Consider the following 18759-nt stretch of genomic DNA (forward strand, 5'->3'; position numbering starts at 1 on the left):
AACACTTCGACACCACACTGTGATTTTGAGTATTTGAATACATATTCAAGTCTACACGTTTTTCCATTACAGAAAACCCTGCGGCAGGCTCGGCCCAAACGCCCACACCTGCTGGAGATTCCAGCTGCAGATACGAGGCCACATCTGTTGCCCATGTCACCCACCAGGGCGGCCATCTTCCTCCAACACCGGCACGACACAGACGAACAAGAACGAGCAGGATGTAACCGCTAACAATGGCTGACAAACAGGATGGGTTCTAGACGCCCTGTCAGACATCGGAAAGGCGCAAGAGCAGCAGTCTGACAGTCTTCATCACCAAGTCCAGAAACCATTATCTGACAGTTACAAGACCTTCGGGCTGCCAGGATGTCATCTTGGATGAGCTTCTCTCTTACATACAGTGCAAGACGACGACCTGCTGTTCATCATATGAGGACAAAGGACAGTAAAAGGAGGAGAAATGGGCTTTACTCAACACTGTTGACAAAAAAGATGACCTAAGAAAAGTTTTTAAAATGACAAGTTAGGGGTTAAAAAATACCGCATGGAAATGTTTTTGTGGGTGTCGGGTGTAACGCGGTGCTGAGCGGCTTGTGTCCCAGCAGGTGGAGTGAGAACGGGGCAACAGGAGAGTGCTCGCAGGCGTACCCCACCATTACACGGCCTTGTAATCCCACCCCAGTTCCGGCACTGCGGGAGCTCGAAGTGCTGTCTAAGAAGCACAGTACGAGGAAAGCGCACAAAACCTCCTCAACTCCAGCTGTGTAATTAGGACTTAAGGAGAGAGACTGTAGGTAATTTACAATCACTCCTTTCCAAATAGAAAAGAAAGAAAAAAACAAAACAAAACTGGGCTGTCGATGGATTATGAAGTGAATTGAAAGCACGATAAGGAGTTGTGCTCAATTCAAAGACCACCACAGGACTTGATTGTGCGAAAAAATGCTTTTGAACCATCTGCCATACTCACAATAAGAACTTCAAGGGCCTCCATTCGGTTGAGCAATTCCAGTAGTGAGAAAAAGGGCTCGGTTTATAGCTAAAGAAGTGAAAAGTCCATTGGAAACCACCAAAATGTGGAATATTGGCATGTGGATGTTGTCCCCTGTGCCCCGAGAGCACGGCGTGTCCCGGCCCCTCCCCGTCCTGAGAGCGAGGCGAATGTCCCCTATTCCTGAAGGCGTGGTGAGTTCTCCATGTGCCCTGAGAGCACGACGTGTTCCCCAGCCCACCATCCCTCCCCGTCCTGAGAGCGAGGCCCATGTCCCTCCGTGGTGACGTCTCCCTGTGTCCTGAGAGCCTGGCGTGTTTTAACATACATCCACCTAGTCAGCAGTTGCCTAACGAAATGTCACGGGTCAGACGAAGGTCAGTTCCCTGTCGAAACGTAACCATCAATGGGTGACCCAGAAGGAACCGAAGGTTTGGGTCTGTGCCTCAGGCTCCCTGCGGTCTGAGGGCATTTCCGATAATCATGGACACGGGGCAAGGCCGATAGCTACACACACATGAACATGTTACTAAACTGAGCCGAACCGTTCAGACATGCACACCGACCCTGAACGTTTCTAGACAGTCCTGGCCGCTGTGTGTGAGAACACAAATATCCAAAAGTACAAAGCCTGGATAATGTCCGAGAGAGCTCGCGTGCGAGACCAGAGCGGGTCGTAGTCTGGGGAATTCACAGCGAGAGGGCGTGTTGATGTTCCCATCATACTGCAAAAATACAAGCATCCATAACACACAAAAAAACCCCCCAAAAAACTGGAGAGATGACAAAATTCGCAAACTTCTTTTCTGCACTGCACATTGGTTTCTGCCCTTTTGTTGATATTGTGGATTCGTCCGACTACACGACCCAATTCTCCCAACACTGTCTGGGGTGCATATGTGAAAATGTCTATAGACTACTACACAGATGTCAGGCCAGAGTTACACATACATGGACACGTTACAAAACCAACATGGAGTACAACTCACACGGTTTACCCAAGTTTTCCTTTCTGAGGGATTAGATTACGACGCCCTGGTGACAGCATCCAGCAAATCTCCTCCGTGCCTTGCAATTAGCCCTCAACGGCAGGAATGTTGAGTTTCAACTTCAAAGTAAACACTGATGACTTGAGAGCAAACACAGGCAGTGTTTAAGCGGGCAAATTTTAGACACCTCCAGACTAAAGTCCGACTGATCAGCCTTGCTGTGTAACAGCAAAGAAAGATGGAGAGACTAAGTTCTAATTAGGAGAAACCTTTGGGCAGTGGAGGGTGGGTTCATGGGACAGACTCAGTGGGGACAAGGCAAAATGAAAGAACACAAGGAAAGTAAGAGAGAAAAAAAGAAGAGTGGGCGTATGTACGGACAGACGAGCAGGAATGACCAAACAAAAAGACTAATCCAGTGTCTGAATTACCCCTCCCCCATGAAAGGAAAGACAAAGGGGTTTTGTGGTGATCTGGAGTTTGGAGAGGGTGAGTGAGACTGAGAGGGAACTAGGACCCAAGCTCCAGATCTAAAGATAGGAAGCCTGATGTCTTCTCTCCCGCCACACACACACACACACACACACACACACACACACACACACACACACACACACACACACACACACACACACACACACACACACACACACACACACACACACAGACTTCAAGAGAGGGCTGTAATTGAAGACATTACTAAAATGGTTAAATTTTCTTCTTCTTTAATAAGTGCTTTGTGAAGTTCCCTTTATCCATGTTGGATTTACACTCACGGAAAGAAGCACTTATCTGACTGACACAAATAGACCCAGAAAGGCGTATTTGTGGATTTAACAACAAAAGGCTTTCATTATTTCTTTAGACCAGTTAGTGAGATACCAACAAAACCTTTCACAAGTAGCTCTGCTGTGCAGCCTGAATAGATCAAAATACAGACGACTAACAGGGAAAAAGATTGTCCACATGTTCTGGTGCTCAATTTATCCTGAAATCTTATTAAGAATGTAAACTGCAGCTGGGAATTCTTAACAACTACTGGGACAGACACAACAGACTCAGTTCAAGACCATGGCCAAAAAAACAAAACAAAACAAAATCACCGATATCTACAGGGCGGTAGCACAAGCTCGCAAAGAAGTCTCCCCAAGACGTGTTTAAGGGTCGTTTCCTCTCGCTTAGAGACCACTGTGGCATCGTTCTCCTTCATTAACCACCACACCATTGGACTATTACGCTAAGCAGTGCCTGAAATAAGGGTGGGTTGGGAATCCTATTTACAGAGGTAGAAGCAATTTTGTAATCGGTCTGCTTCATTCATCTGACCACATTGATTCTTCTTGTGGAACTACCGTCATTCATGAAGACGCACAAACTGGTGTAGCGATCCGATTTAATAATCTATGTGTGTTTGTGTTTTGTTAATTACAGCCTTGTTACAACTACAATTTAGGTTTGCCTGAGTTCTACATGAACTACAAAAGGTTGAGAGTTTTAATGCCATGAGGTCTTTGTGTAATTTTAATCAGGTGTATGGCCAGGTATGTGCACCTTATACTTACGGTAACCCCTACAAGGCCCTCTATAACAATAATAACCCGACTCTCTCCACCTCTGTACCACAACTCAAACACGCAGCACCAGCTGGGAACCATGTCATTTCCTGCTCTACAGGAAAGTCATTATTAGCATGAGTTTGGACATTCGCAGAGCAAATGGCAAAGCGTGGCAATTACAGTGCGGGAGCTCCCTGACACGGTACACCCTGAACAGGTCTGAGCGCCACTGGTCACACAGGAATGTCTGAACAAACTGCAGTGTTTGCCTTGCTGTTACATGGGAAGAGATCACGTTTAGTCAAGGCGGACTAAAGGAAATGACTGCAGAGAATCCTATTACAGACACGGCTTGACTTCTTTCGGCTGCAGGAAGCCCCAGTAACCTTTGGCAAACTTAACAATGGGAAAGATATAAACTACTGTAAAAGCACTGTTAGGTTTTAAAAACCAAGAGCTCTTTAATCTTTGCAAAGACTAATAAGATAAGGAGACAGGAGTCTAAACTAATTTAATACAGGAATAGGTTAAATGGTGATAAGATATCACTTATATGCTTTTAGTAGTACGATCACATACAAACCAAATCTGAATTATCAGTAGATTAGAGAAACTTAGTTGAACACCCAATTTCTCTTACTCTCCAAGTCTCTATGTACTGAGAAACAGCATGCAAGTCAGGAAACTGTTTAAAAAAATCTGCTTTTAGTCAGTGAAAACAGTCCAAGGAAATTACAAAAGGTTACAAGTTTTACATACAAATGATCTCATAAAAACCAGGGGTAATATCACCACTCTAGTTCACGGTCTTTAGAAGTGAAGCAAATGGCAGCCAAGTTGAACAGTCAGAACCTCACCCTGATGCCTGATGTTGACCCGATACGCACTTAAACTGTAAAAGCTTATCTATAAACTAAGACTTCAGATTACAAAGAGAAAAGGCCGAATGAAAAGGAGCAAAGGAGTAAGGAAAACTAGTTAAGGAATCCCAGTGCTTGACACCACATTTTGGTCAGGTCAGATATGCAGAAGACAAAGGCAACCTCAGCTAAAAATTCCTGCTCATAGAAGATGTGGTTGGTCAGAGGTCACCTTCAACCACAAATCCTACCATTTAGACCACTGTCAATAAAGCCAAGTTAAGACAAGGCCAAGCTGTGGATCTGAGCTCAGGAAGCAGAGTCTGAATTCATGAACCAGATTGGGAGACATTCCAGACACACGTCTAGCTGTTTCTCGGTAAGGTTCTTTGTCAGGTGGGTGCTAGCCAAAATAGAAGTTACCATCATGATTGAAACCAGCCAAGAAAAACTGTCTAAAGAAAATAGTCTAAAAACTGATCACAACACCTGGTATGTTTATGCCATCCACTCTTATTTCAGGACAGAGAAAAAATTAGACAAAATCTCTTCTCCAAGTGGAAAGCATGTAAAATATATGGATTATTGTGAACTGAACTGGGGAATCAAATTGCTGGTGGTTTATTTCCTATTCTGTCAGCAAGGGATAGTTTGTTGGACTATGCGCTTTGCTCATAATAAAGGAAACTATACAGTGAAGTATTTATTGACCATTTGTTCATGGTTCGATGGAAGGAACAGTACCCACTAGGTTTCTTACAGTGGGTCTACTTCCAATATATGGCAAGCATTTGGCAAATGCTCCTGTCCGTACATTTTTCATCATGACAGTATTTGCACTCCTTGGGAATGGAAGCTACGACCTTGGTGTTACCAGCACCTTGCTCTACCTGTGTTTCCATTCTCTAAGGGAATCAAAACTGCCTAACGAGTTAACTAGAGAAGGCCTAGCAGATTACTAGATGTGAAGAAACTCTAAAAACGTACACGCAAGACTTTCAAATTCAGATAGGGCAAAGAACACTGCTTGAATTAACATCACACAGTACACTGGTACTGAAAAAATGGTCTTACACTAGCATTTTGGGAAAAAATAAGAATACTTTTATTTTGCAACTGGCTATCTAATCTGGCTCTTTCAACACAATGTTGACAATGGCGACATTGCTAGAGGTGTGTGCGCCGCTGTGGAAATCAACCATGACCGAGCTTGTAATATGAGCCCAGCCAGCGCGAAGCAAGTCAGAGCAATAGCAGAGAGCTCAGAGCATTTTCATTTTGTTCAGAGACATGAAGAGATGGCGGCAGCTTCAGTAACACCTCAATGACAAAGAGGGGACATGAAGCAGAACATGGAGACAGTTCATCAAAAAAAAAAAAAAAGGACAAAAGGCTCCTAAACACTGCAGCACATCTGCTTTAGTGTCTCGCAAAGGAAGGCACCACGTAAAACCTGACCAAACATCTGTCGGATAAACATCCCAACCTTTTCACGGAATTCAAAGACGGACAAGTGATGGTTGACACTCCACTGTTATGTCCACGAAAGAAATATGGAAAAGCTTCACCACAGTAGTAATGTACATATTCATACATAGCCTACATGTACGTGTAGTGCTGAAAGTGTTGTTCATAGCCCTATTTGGGCAGGACTGAATTTATACAGTTCTGGGCCAATTTCTTCTTTTCCCAGTGCTTCTCTGGGATTTTATTTACTTCTGGATCAGCCATGCCAGAGTTTTTCCTCCCTCTCCCCCTGAGAACAGGCAGATTTGTCACCCAACAGGTAGTTTTTCACCCAACTTGGCGCTCAGCTCATGATTTCAGTCGAGTCCGGATATGACATCCATGGTTTTCCCAGATACTTGTCGCCTCATTTTGAGGAGAAAAATAAAAAGATTTTGACCACTGCTACGAGCAGTGTTTAGTCTTCTAGCATGCACATTAGAACATTTCTGTTAACACACTATAGATATCAGAATCTCTGTCAGTGTGTGGGTGGAAAGTAAAAACATTATGTCATGGTACTGTTTCAGTATCAGTATCGAAATTCATGATTTGGTATCGATATTGAAAAACAAAAAATGTTAGTATCGTGACAAACGCAGCTTGAATACGCTCCATTATTGCATTCAGCCGATGTACACCTATAGCCCTTGAATTCCAGAAACACTCAATTTTCAACTACAATGCTGTGAGGCCCCCATGGCATCCTAGGCACTCTAAACGTGGGTGTTATCGTTACTGCCTGCGGGAGGGTATTTCCTCATATGAAGCAGATGAAACTCACTCATCCATGCCACAGAGGAATAAGTTGTTGGAGACAAAAAAAAAAAAAAAAAAAAAAAAAAGAACATATGCATAGTGGTGAGCTGCCTTTGTTGTGGACATGCTCATCTTGGTGGGTCCTCTGTTTATATGTAGAAACAGCTGTATTTGGACACCGACAGCATGAAGAAGAGCAAAGGGTCCAGTTTCACACCTCAAGACCAGGCTGTTCCTCTTTGAAGCTTTTGAAGGGTTGATTGGTGGAAAATAACAGGGGAAAAACATCTGACACTACATACGGTCTCAAGCCAAAACAGCAAGAGGTTTAAAACAGAGACGCGCGAGTGAGTTACAGAGCATGCTACACTTAATGGCTGTTGAATGCATGACATGCAGAACATGCAACATGCTTCAGATACTGAAAGACATAATTTGGCCAAAATTCAGAACAAGCATTTCCTTGGCAAATCCTGATGCTATATTCTCTGCCGCTTGCAAGTCATAAAAATGTAGTGGATATATTTCGACAAGTGCGTTGTACTGGGTTTCAGGGGAACTCCCTGACCCTCAGCAATTGTGATGTCAGTTTATTTTGGCAATTCCAAGGTTACAGTGAAGTGGTGTGCACGCATGGCATGGGTTCAACCACCTGCATCAAGACACCAACCTTGGAATTACCACTTCACTTTAGCATAAACAGGTCTTAAAGATGTAAACTGATGTAAGCACTGAAAACTGATCTAATGGTCATGTACAGTTCTTCCTTGAAAATGACTTCAGCTGCTCCACTGACCAGATATTAGTCTGAGGAGAAATTAACTACTTGAATGATGCACCATAAGCTGTCTGAAATGTGCCTTAATCATGCTCCATTTTCAACATTTCTGATAAGATAACGTGGGCGAGGATTGGGTGGTAAAGTTGTCAATAACCTGCTCATTTATCACAAACTAGAGGAAAATCCCTCTCTTTCCATGTTTGAGATATATGACAGTTTGTGCTTTTCATTTTTTCCCTTTCCCCTCCTTTTGTCTTCTGTCATGACTTTTAAAGGAAGTATTCAACCATACAGACCAGGATCAGTGACCTACAGTGGCTTTACCCCCAGGAGATGAAGGACCAGGTTGATCTGGTCCACCTTGGGTGGTCAGATCCTCCAGTCCTACCCCCGGCAACAGTTGACAAAGCCACCAATGGTCTTAATCACTTTCATCACTACCCTCTTTTAAAGACAAAAGAGCCAAGCAATATAACGGCTACAAAGCTTATATTTGGTAGCAATCAGTGGGAAATCACCACACTTTATATTTCACCTTTTAGGATATTTCTGTGTTTTCTGTTCGTGCCAAATCATGCACCAACAGGCACCAGTACAGTGGTACAACAGTACAGTGTCTTTTGCTTGTTTCCCATGATAAGATCATACCTCTCAGAGAAAAACCATCAGGTTCTAACCAGATAACTTGCTCCGAAACTCTCTCAACCTGAGATTGGTATAATTTGGTGCAGATGGTTCCCCTTCAGAATTGACAAGGTTTTTGAGTGAGTTTAGGGCAGAATAAAAGGCCCATGAGGGATGAGAAGGACCCGAGGGCCCCCCCCAGAAAGTGTGCTCCTGGCTTTCCCACAATACTCAGCTTGTCCTTGTGCTCACACTCATACAGCGAGGGAGAAGGGGGTAGCGGAGACGCTCAAGTGAACAGGAAGAGAGGCCGCTTCCCAAACACTTGGTTCTTGTCAAGTACACTAGGGACACTTTTTGTAAAAAATACTGTATTCTTCCAGAAAAAACAACCCCCCTCCACAAAAACGGATGTGTACACTTCCCATTGGAAGTGAGCATGAGCAGGGACACATGGACAGCTTTCCAAGGGGCATAAAGGAATGCCAGAAATGTTCCCAGATTTAAATAATTTTAAAGCAGAAGTACAGCTGGAACCTTCCCATTCAAGTGAATACGCATCTGTTAACCAGACAGATGTACAACATCTAAAATACAGCTGCCATCATCACTGCTCAAGTACCGCTGGAATAGCAAGAAGCCAGTGGGACAGGAGAGCTTCCTCCGGCTTTAGTGTGGACCTCAATCCTTCAGGGTATTAACTGACATTTAATGAAAAAAAATAATACAGTTTAAAGACTGCAGATAGCAGTTATCGATTGGCAAACACTTCTTTTCCTCCTTTTTAGTGGAAGCAGAAATACAGCAGCATGAGTCAGAATGAGTCACGGTCTCCTGTAGTAGGGCAAGTTAATGAAAGATATGCCACTGTGATTTATCTGAGCAGCAGGATGGAGCAGTATGCTCTGGTATTCCCTGTTCATGCACCAAAAAAAAAAAAAAAAAAAAGACTGGCAGAAGCAGGTTATCTGAAATCCAGATCCACACATAGTACCGTAGGGGAAGAATAAGACATAGCAGGAACACGTTTGTTTTAAAATAGGATTAGCCATCAAAACCTAGCAGGTCTTCTTTCAAGGTCCATACTAAAACTAAACAGGTTTTTCAATGTGGAAATCATTAACTGCTCAGTTATACTCCCAACTTAATTAATATATAAACATTTAGGTCTTTGAGCTGCTTTCCCAGAGCTGGTCTCTCATGGGAATTGTACAATTAAAATTTCTTTTCAGCCTAATGTAAATTATGTTCAGAAAACTGGTTCAGTAAAAAAAAAAAAGTTCAGAATGATTTAAGGATGTTCAACCTTTGGTCTAGAAACAATATTTAAAAAAAGTAAAAAATCCCCAGTATGACGCATGTGTGTACATGGAGTGCAAACCTTCCTGCATTTGTTCCCCTGTGTGTGTCTATTTGAAAAGCTCTACTACTTCCTACAGAATGCTCTCTCCTTATCTGTCTGCCTGCTAAATGAAGCTTCATCTCTGGTCCTCAGGGAAAAGCTCAGTGGAAGTGTCATGTCAGGACTTGTCTGTATCCTGCCCAAACTAGGCAGAATGGAGATAAAAGTCATCAAAAGCAGTTTACAGAAATAAGAGCTTAGGCAGAGAGATGCAGACGTTCTGTGGAGTCCCACCGACAGAGGTTCACAAAGAGCATCCTAACCATAAAGAAAAACCCCACAATCATTATGAAGACATTTCTGCTTCACTTCCCATGAAGTACAAAACAGTATTTGTTCTTTTTTTGCGTGCGTTTGTGCCTGTGTGTGTGAGATTTGACTACTTACTCTCATTATTAGCAACAATCAAACTCAACAGTAATTACAGGTTGAATTCCTTAAAAATTTGAGTCATGGCAATCTCAGCTAACAACCATCACTGATCACCTTTATAGATCAGCTTGTTGATGGCTGGCTGTGATCACCCTTATCAATCTTGCGCCCCCTCAGCACTATGCGTTATGGAAAATATCAGTTAGACTTGATATGTTGCATGTGTGTGAAAAGCACGTACCCTCGACAATAATAATTATTTAAAAGTTTGTAAAACCATAGATGCAACAGATGGTGCAGGGAAAATATTTTCTGTTCAAGTGGATCCAACACAAAGAAGACAAGATAAAACAGCAAAAATAAATAAATTAAACTAAAATTAAAAAAACAAAAACAAAACCAAACATTTTTACCAGGTCCAGAATTCTCTCAAACTGTGCCATGTCATTTTGCTTAGGGTGTTAGAAATTCAGGGGATGACATAATACAGTTTAATCCCAGGATCTCAGGCCAGCAGAGAAGAGGAAACCAGAGAGGCCTCACTAAGCCAAGCGCTGTGTTACTAGCAGTCCCCTTCCATCAAGGTTACATTAGTAATTAATAAGAATGCAATTATCACTTTAAATATATTTCTTGGAAAAAAAATTGTACTATATACACACCTCAGCGATATGCTCCACTGTGCTGTGTAACTATGAGGACTATAAATTCCTGTGAAAATGATAAAGATCCATAACACTGGAAAATAACGTCTCTTCTAGTTAGCAACTGATATGAGCAGTGCAATGCAAAATACATGTCTAAAGCTTTGCGCAGTTAAATGCATTTAAATGCAGAATTAATCTGTTACAGAAAGATACTGCTTCTCTGTTGATTCAACTTGGTCATTCACTAAACTAATCTTAGTTTAATGGACGTGTAAATAATTAACTACGTTTACAAAAAGGCCAAGTTTAAAAAAAAAGACTTTATACGTACACCCTGAAAACTAAAACTTTGCGATAGCTCAAAAATGAGCCTTGGGAATAATACGCTAAGGCAGTTTCTTCCGGCAATGAAGTGGCCGCTTTGCCTCCTCTCGGAGCCCAAACGTTTTCTCCGTGTCGGCGCTTGTCGGGTCAGTGGTCGCATCTGTAATCTACATACTACCTGTTAATGATCACAGGGTGCAAAACTGCTGACTAGGGCCACAAGACCGCTGAGCGAGTTTTATGGCTCAGAAGCCCGGCCAGCTATACTAAAAAAGAGATAAATCCCCTCGTGTTACAACAAATCGCTTGGACAAACGTTGACTTTTTTTTCAATAAACAAATAGGCTACAGCTCCGTGATGCAAGTCAAATAAGCAACTTCTATTTTGTTGGAGGTTCAACACCTTTCCACTTTTATATGCACTTAAAATACACTGGTTCGGATTACGTGGTGCACATTAATTACGACGAGAAAACATTCCCAGCGAAAGCGAGCTGCTTACCCAGATGCAGTGTTAGATTGATGGCGCTGGGATACTGAATGCCCGCCAGCATCGTCTGGCTTTGCCACCAGGTGGTATCGGCCTGGTTATTGTAGTCGGTGAGATAGGCGGCGCCGTGTTGCTGTCTGGGGTCCCGGGCATCGCAAATGTGGCACGACTTGGTGACGCCCGTGACGCCGGTCTGCACGCAGTACTCCTCGGGCGGCGAGCCGCAGGTGTTGGTGGCCGCCACGGTCACGTTGAACGCGGCGTTGACGAACTCGGGCATGCAGCGCTGGGGCCGGCGCGCCTCGTCCGCGCACTCGTCCATGGCCCCGCGGCTGCGTGTCACCCAGAGGGTCCCTAAACTCAGGAGAAGAGCGAGACAGCGCATGCTGGTGTCCGTCCTTTTTTTTTTTTTTTGCGCGGCTCCAAAAACCTTCACGCAACGCGTTTCCTCTGGAGCCGATCCCCCCCACGCACCCTCCTCCGAGCTGCTACCGTGTGCGCGAATAAACGAGCAAACTCATGCGGGACTTCTCGGCGCTGCTCGGTCCTTCAACACCGCCTTCTTGAGCTTCTCCCGCTCCGGGCGCACTGCTGTCTAACTTCTTGCCTTGCGAGGTTGCGCTCGATCATCGGCTTGCGACCACCGCCATGGAAAAAGTTCGGAAGGGAAAGACCGACATCCGCTCAGAATACACCCCAGACGGCCAGTGCGCAGGTCAAAGGGAAAAAAAGGTGGGTGGGACAGCAGTGGGAGGGGCTAGCGGGGGAGGGGGCGTGTCTATTTCACAGAGAGCTACAGCAGTGGGAGGGGCCAGTTGGGGGGGAGTGGGCGTGTCCCTAGCGCCCTCCATCAGCTCCAGCTCTCTCCAGCCCATAACTTCGTAGAGCAGCGTTAGACCTTCATCTGAACGAAGCTCGCCACCTTTTAAAAAAGCAAACCAGCACACGGCGAAACCGGTTACAAATGTGTCGAATAATAACGATTACAAAAAGAAATGCCATCTTCGGATTCATAAGCCCGCCTATTTTTCTCTACTTGGAAAAGCAAAAGTACTTTAAAAAATAATAATAATAATGCCGCACATACCAATTTTGTGCACACGTTGGGCATCCGGTTCTTTAGTGAAACTACCTTTTCCTGACAGCAGTTTAGGGGTTTAAGTTCTACTAACGAAGTAGCAGTAGCCATGAGACAAATCAAACCAAATGGTGCTTGGGTGAATTTCCAGTTACCTACTATGAATAACCAGACGCAGATAGTTGCATGCTCTGAGGCCAAAGAGCAAGGTTAAATATACTCTTACCAACAAGCAGGTCTCAGGAAACCAAGAATAGCAGCATGAATGTTAACAGTTTATAGCTCAAGAGTCTTGCATTACCATGTCAGAGCCTAACTTGTACCAGCACACTGTACCTAAATCATGAACTCTCATCACTATTCTGACGAAAGCGACTCATAAGGCTATTTTAAATTACTGAGCCGTTCTACTGGCAAGGTTGCCACGTGAACATGAACAAATGTAACTTTCTTTACAACACTTTAAGTTTAGTCTTCATGTAGATTGTTGTAACTACAGCTCAAACTCTAAATTCCTCACCTCTGTGTAAACACCCTCAAAGGTTTTGTTCGACTGCTCAAATAACATTAGGGTCATTTAGTTCAGAGTGGCCATTTTATGTAATTTATGAGTCACAGGCCAGCTGTCTGCCTTATTTTCCATCTTTCCCCACATTATGTTGTACTACATTACAAGCAAAAGGAGTTTGCATGTTGATTAATTTAACAGAGAGTTGCAATATTACATCATCTCTAAGTCTCAACGTACTGTCAACGTTTATATACTAGAATACTGTACATTTTACAGTGGATACTACTGCACTGCACTGTAAGCCCCTAAAAAGCAACAAGGAGACATCAGAAACACAAGACTATGGTGAAAGGTATTCTGACAGATATGTTGTCAGTTACAAGGCATATCACATAAGAGACTGATATTGCTTCAGAACACAGATGTTTTAGCCATTGGCCAGTTTCTAATCTGAAAGAAAGTGAGTAATTCAAGCTTATTCATGACGAATTGTTATCTTTGAGAGTCACATTCTAGGATAACACGTCAATTAAAATTCCATTAAAGATCGAATTATTCAGGGGCGAACAATGCCATTTTAACTGATCAAAGGCCCAAGTGTAACCAATGCAATCAGTCAGTTTTCTATAAAATTAAATCAATCATTTAGGACTAAGCCTAAGAGACTTATCAGATCAGCATTATGGCACCTTTCGTTACAGCATGTAGAATAACCCTATGAGGTCAACGCCACACTCACAAGATTCAAGCATGACCTAAAGGAGTAAAAGCCAGAAGCATTGCCCAATCTCTCCACGCCACCTCTTATCTCTCTATACACAAACCACAAGCACAGCGCCCTGTCCTGTGAGATCACCTAGCATTACACTGTTCTATCAATCAGCCCTTTGGTTTCAGCAGGTCTAGTGCTATGGCACAGAGTGCTTCATTTATCCCCAGGTGTCAAGAAGAGCTCTGCTTGTCAACACTCAGTTCGCTACTCATTCCATGTATCCTGTGGAACAGGCCCGTGCACTCTGCATGCACAGACTTGCCCCAAATGCGCATTGTCTCAAATCCTTTCCCTCAGGAACTTTAAGCATTCAGCACCAATTGTTCCTTAAGGGGCTCTCTGATGCTTTAAGATGCAGGAGATATGTACTCTGCGATCCCCAGAATCTGCCTCAAGGGTATAGACTTTGTTCTCTCTAGATGTTCCTGTATAGCCTGAATTTGTTGGTTGTCCCATCAGACTGTCAGATTAGCAGACTACAAAATGATGATTAGGTCAATATAGGATTACTGATGACAATGATGGGGGGGAGGGTGACTAAGAAAAAAAGGCAAAGGAAGTATGGTTCCCATTTTTAAAAAGTTAATCAGAGATTTTAATAACTATTACATAGTCATCCATGATCCATAATAACCAATGAGGAGTGTTACCCAACTAAGTCACCAACCCAATGGCTAAAATACCACCTCCTTAAATGCAGTCCACTTGTAAGCACAGGAAAAGTTGCTAAAAGAAAACATACACTCTCATCAGGCACATGTATAAATAACCTTGCTAAATATAATTGGAACCTGATTAAATTCCAGCTCTGTGTTCCAGTAAGACCAAAGCAGAACTTTCTAGTCACAAGTATGGAGGTGGATGTGTGATAATGCTGTAGTGTTTCTTTTCCTCAGGCCAAGCGTTCTTTTGAAGATCGCTTGCTGTACGTGCTCTAGAAACTTTCTAGACGTCTAGAGCAAACAAAACAAAACAAAAAGATCACCACTGGATTAGCCATTATCCAAATGATTCCTGCAATTTGAAAACATTGCTCCAAATACATGGAAAAATATATATATATGAGTACAAAGTAGATGAACAGTGCTTCCATCTCATGACGTTTGGCTTTTTCTTGGCAGTGGCAAGGTTCACAAAACAGTGCTGGCTTTCCCAAAAGGGTTTGTAAAACAAATAACGTCGCGATGCGCCCTCTAGTGGCGATCACTCGAAGGCGAATTTGTTTCGAAGGATAAAAGAACATTTCAGACTGGCAAAAAAATACTGCAAATCTTTTATCGATTAAAATAAATAAATAAATAACCAGATAGATAAATGCTCATTTTAGAGGATTAGCGGTAGCCGTACGTTTGGTCTGACGCCTGCCATGAACACATTTGAGAAAACCAACGTTCGCTTGCTGGGTAAAAGTGAAGTAGGCGAATTATTTAGCGCGCATATTCGCGCGCTGAAGAGAAAAACCGTTATTTTTGACCAGATAACAGTTGTTAGCCACTTAGCTAACAGGGGTCTGGATAACGGTCTTTAGTCACACCGGCTCAAATATCTGGTGACAAATAATGGCGACATGGTTTCCGCACGATTACTACCGAGAGGATACAGTCAGGAAAACTGAATATGACAGGCATGAAAAGGATTTGACATGTGTGGAGGGAAATGTTCCACTAGAGAAAACGTCTGACCACCACAACAGTGAAAAGAGTCCTGAGACGACCAACTCCATGGGAGCAGAGCCAAAAGATTGCACAGAAGAGGCTAAGACGTTACCCCAAATTCATATCTCAAACAAATCACTCACGAATAAAGACAAAATCTCCCTCTTCTGCGATGAGATAATCGGGACGTGTACGGTATGTTTAGCAAGGTTAGGCTAGGCTAGATAAGTTAAATTAGCTAGCTAGACCTAGCCATGTTGCAGATAGCTAGTTTGGACACTTGGTTAGCTAACGTAGCTTAGCAAGCTAGTAATTAGTTAATGGCTAAGATAGCTAGTTACAATGCTAATTATGTTCATGTGTATTAGGCCGAAGAAGCAGAGGAAGCGATTGCCTTGTTTATCATTAAGAAAATCGCCAACAAAAGGTCATGGACTGCGATCTGGAAGACTGCCCCCGAGGTCCTGTTGGAGAATTGTGACACTGGGGATTTGCCATTTATAGGTGTATTTGTACGGGTATACATGCTGACACACAACAGAGATCAGAGATTGAAGCCCTCTCAGTGTGAGCTGTGAGATGCTAGTTAATGAATTGATAAACGCTACAGTATTATAGCTATGTATTTGTCTTTGTCTCAGGTAAATGTTGCACCATTTGATGGAAAATCCCTGCCACTTCGTGTCAGTGTCTGTGGCAGAACCGTTTTCCGCAAACATTGCTACTCTGCCAAGAAAGTTGGTGGAATGTGTCTTGAAGGAAAATGATTACTCGGTTCCAATCTTAGATGTGTATCCTATCGAAGGGTTGGGCCCCGAGGTAGACAGCTGAGGCCCTGGAACACATTAGGTGAGCACATACACTCACCAGCATCTTAATGAGATGTAGCTATACAGTTACACTGAATAGCCACTTTATTAGAGACGCCTCTTTTTTCTTCTTCTTTTTTCTTTTTTTAAACAATTGGAGCTTCCCTGTATAGAAATGAGACATGAGACCCTGGAGAGCAGCATAAAATCATGTAATGCAGTTTTCTGTGTATGAAGTGCAGTGTGAATCCATATTGCAATGAGAAAATGTAATGATAAGGGCAACTTTGAACAAGGCTTGGTCATTGGTGCTAGACTAGCCAGAGCAAGTATTTCAATAACTGCCAACCTTGGTTGATTTTCTCTTGAAACTGTTGATAGCATACAGAGAATCATGTGATTGAGGAAAAACATCCAGTGAAAGGGGATCCTGTGGATGTGAATAACTAATCAGCAAAAGGGGGCAGAGGATGATGTCAAAAATCTGATATAACAGGCAGTGCATAAAACGCTTCATTCCTTAGCATGGATAGGCTAGAACAGTAGCCAGTCAGTTTGAGTGCCATTGCTGTCTAGGGAGACAGAAAAGCAAGACTCAAGTGGGCAAAAGACCACAAAAAACCGGATCACTCAGCAGTGGAAAAATACCACCTGGTCAGATTAATCTGGATTTTTTTTACACCATGGTGATGGGAGGGTCAGAATTGGTGCAAGCAGCATGTATCAATGAGCCCTTCCTGTAAGGTGTCAGCAATTCAGATTGGTAGAAATGGAGAAATGGTGTTGGGAATGTTTTCTTGGCACAGCCTGCTTCCTCTTGATGTCTGGATGGACATTTGTACAATAGAGGCTGACCAAGTTTTGTTTACCCTATGGCACAAGGGTTGTATAGTCATGAATTGGTTTCAAGAGTATGACGAGTTTTCCTTGCTTCCCTGGCCTTCACAGTCCCCAGATTGTAATCCTATAGAATAGATTGGGCTGTACATGTCAGTACCTCCATCTGTTTTGCAGCAACTGTGAGAATCTATCCTGTCCATATGGGCCAAGATTCCTGCAATAAAATTTCAACACCTAATGGAGTCAATGCCACAATGAATTGCTGAAGGCCAAAGGAAGTCCCAACGGGCTACTAGACTGATGACTAATAAAGTGGCCACTCAGTGTCTATAAGCTCCTCCTCCTCCTCCCCCCCCCCAAAAAAAATAAATAAAAATAAATTTAGAATAACATAATAGTTATGATATATAATCACTGCTTAGAAACTTAGTTATATGATGTTTGTATGGTGTGTTGTCTAGGGTGCTGTATGAAATCTCCCACTCCCTTTATCTGTAATGTGTGAGTTTTTAGAAAGGTGCATGAGATTATTATTATTATTATTATTATTATTATTATTATTATTATTATTATTATTATTATTATTATTATTAATCCAGACTCCTGCACAAATTCAGTTAAGTCTAATTTAGTGCTTTTAAGAACACAAATTGGCCTTTATTTGTCAAGGATAAACAAAGATTCAAGTGTTTGGAATAGTGTATAGACTACTCCATGTCATATGACACTGAAATGAGTTTACTCCTAACCTGCATTCAGCAGTCCTTTTTAACATGTAATGTATTCATATTTAGCCTCATATAGACCATTAATATTAAGCAGGACTTAATTTCTGCAAGTGTTGACCAAGCAGCACACACAATGGTTGTATGAAATTGTATATTAGAATACCTGTCATCAATTTCTACAGAAACTATAATCCTGTAAATGAACAGGATTGGTTATGTGTCTTGGTTTTCTTTCGAAATGAAATGATACTAAATATGAATTTTTTTTAACTTAAGGTGTTCTTCTGACACTCCAGATGTGTTTTCAGTGATGTCCCCATTGCCACTCTTCTGCTCCAGATAAAAAGAATTCCCTTCAGACACTGTCATACAGCAACATGAGTCACTGGAAGGAGCTCTGGAGTCGGGTTTTTCTGGAGACACCGTGGTTATCTTCCCTGGGGAATACCAGGCCAACAGCCTGGCCTCACTCAGTGATGACATCCTCATCAAGGGTCAAGATCATGCCCTTTGAGTGTTATTTTTATCAGATCCTTCTGGGCCCTGTTTCTCAATAGCATCATAGTGTTGAGAACATCTTAAAAGAGAATATTCAGTGTAATATTTGCAATTCCAAGATGATCTTTGTGTTACAATTCTTTTGGGACATCCAGCCCTGTTATGTTTCATGACATTCAGCCATTTACAGATCATCATGTAATCCTACCATATATTTTTCATAATTCTCAGCCCTTGTGGCTTATAACACAGTATACTGACATGTGATGTGCTGACAGGGTGTCTTCCAAATCACCACCCTTATCAGGATCTGGAAAGAGGCAAGAGGTGGTGATCAGCTCAGACCCCTCCCATGACAACTTTGTGGCCTCTAAGGGGTCACAGGTGACTCTGCAGGACCTAACACTGGTCTAGAGGAGAACTTGGGATGGCATTGTGGTGGTGGAATGAGTTGACATGATTTTGCAAAACTGCTAAAGTGTGAAGACAAAGGGGTGTGTGCACAATCCCTGGAGCTCAGGTACAGTAGGACCCTAGTTAATTTCTGTCTCATTCATTCATATT

At 42.6% G+C, this 18759-nt stretch overlaps 1 protein-coding gene and 1 long non-coding RNA gene across 2 annotated transcripts in view; one reads left to right on the plus strand and one right to left on the minus strand.

Moving 5' to 3' along the window:
- The window catches only part of lamc1 (laminin, gamma 1), a 45562-nt gene extending 33551 nt beyond the window's left edge, over window positions 1-12011 (minus strand). Inside the window, exon 1 of the mRNA XM_027011351.2 lies at window positions 11317-12011. Coding sequence (XP_026867152.2) covers window positions 11317-11689 — 373 coding nt within the window. The 5' untranslated portion in view covers window positions 11690-12011. The remainder of the gene's footprint in view (window positions 1-11316) is intronic.
- Window positions 12012-15049: 3038 nt separating this feature from the next.
- LOC113578223 lies at window positions 15050-18756 on the plus strand. The gene is made up of 3 exons (XR_003410714.2): window positions 15050-15515; window positions 15689-16169; window positions 17974-18756. It is a non-coding gene; the product is annotated as an uncharacterized LOC113578223 (long non-coding RNA).
- The last annotated feature ends 3 nt before the right edge of the window (window positions 18757-18759 follow it).

The sequence above is a fragment of the Electrophorus electricus genome, chromosome 18 (assembly GCF_013358815.1).
Source record: "Electrophorus electricus isolate fEleEle1 chromosome 18, fEleEle1.pri, whole genome shotgun sequence".
Taxonomy (NCBI): domain Eukaryota; kingdom Metazoa; phylum Chordata; class Actinopteri; order Gymnotiformes; family Gymnotidae; genus Electrophorus; species Electrophorus electricus.